Below are 1,427 nucleotides of genomic sequence, written 5' to 3'. Positions count from 1 at the left end.
TAAAAAAGCATTTTGATAGAGACAAAACCACTTAGGGATCTCTTTGTCCTTCAAACTTTCTGAGCAGGCTTTCTAAAGAAAGAGGATGTTGCAAGAAGGACATGGAGGTCATATATATATATATATATGTATTATTCAGACGTGTGACTGTTATTTTTCTGTTTGCTCGCAATAGGGGACTCCAACCACACTGCCACCTTAAATGTTCTTATATGGTAATTTTTTGGAATTTGTTGGAGTCAAAACACTTATTGCATGAGATCAAAAAGCTATCTTGCAAAGAAGAGACATTTCCATAAACTTGGGTGGGGTAAAATTGAAAGCCTTAAACTAACTATTCTAGTTGGTAAAAAGAATATTCTCACCTCCTCATCTGTACATATGCCAGGTTAGATTTTTATTACTAAAGAGAGATGAGCACTATAGGATCCCCACTTCACCCTCTGTTTTCCTATGATTCATGAGGAATTGATAGACCTATCATCTGTCCTCTTAAGTAATAAGCATGAAAATCCAGTGACTGTGATGATAACAGCTTCATAACTGTAGTCAAGTCTTGGTAGCAGGAGAGCCACAGAGTTCTTGTTCTGCTTCCTCATTTGTCTAGTTCACTGTGCTTAACCATATTGTTCATTAATCTTATAACTTGCACCACAGATATAGTCAGCGTCATCTTCAGGCTGAATGTTGGAGATGGTTAAGTAACGATCAGCCCCAGAGCTGGAGCCAGAGAAGCGATCAGGGATCCCATCTCCCTTCGTGCTGCTTCCATCTTGCTTAAGCTGCATCAAATATTTAGGAGCCTTGTCTGGCTGTTCCTGGAACCATTCAATGAAGTAGTTGCTGTGCTCACTACTCAAGGTGCAGGTGAGTTTGACTGAGGCTCCCAGGGAGACAGAGGCAGAGGGTGACTGAGTCAGCACAGGTTGGGAGAAAGACCCTGAAAATAGAGAAACACATTATATCCTGGGGTCAGAGAATAGGGGATGAGATGATTTCACTCAACAGGGATCAGGGTGGAGATGACTCTCCTGACCTGTACAATGAAGGAGGAAGAAGAGGAGAGGAATCCAGGCCATAGTGTAGACACCACTGAGCCCTGCTGAGACATCCATGGTGTGGGTCTCTCTTATACTTCAGCAATTCTCAGAAAACTGTCACAGCCCTTCATGCAAATTTTTCTTGGACAACCAAGTCCTGTCTTAGGGGTGTTTACCAGCTAAAATCTGGGTGTCACTTCCTGCCTTAGGTCACCCAAGGGACCACAGTGGCTACAGCTACCCGGCCTGTTGAATTCTGAGCAGTCAAAAAGATATAGATAGTTGTGTTTTCAGCCAAGAGTTTTTAGCTTCTTTTTTTTCTTTTTCTTTTAATTATTTATTTATTAAAGATTTTTGTCTCCTCCCCGCCACCGCCTCCCATTTCCC

At 42.0% G+C, this 1,427-nt stretch overlaps 1 gene segment (V, D, J or C); it reads right to left on the bottom strand.

The window, feature by feature from the left end:
• Nucleotides 1-617: 617 nt before the first annotated feature.
• Nucleotides 618-1,079, bottom strand: LOC101998004. The segment is given in 2 exon segments: nucleotides 618-940; nucleotides 1,037-1,079. Coding segments are annotated over 2 exon segments (366 nt in total).
• Nucleotides 1,080-1,427: the final 348 nt, after the last annotated feature.

The sequence above is a fragment of the Microtus ochrogaster genome, unplaced genomic scaffold (assembly GCF_000317375.1).
Source record: "Microtus ochrogaster isolate Prairie Vole_2 unplaced genomic scaffold, MicOch1.0 UNK43, whole genome shotgun sequence".
Taxonomy (NCBI): domain Eukaryota; kingdom Metazoa; phylum Chordata; class Mammalia; order Rodentia; family Cricetidae; genus Microtus; species Microtus ochrogaster.
This window is presented reverse-complemented; position numbering and strand designations above follow the sequence as displayed.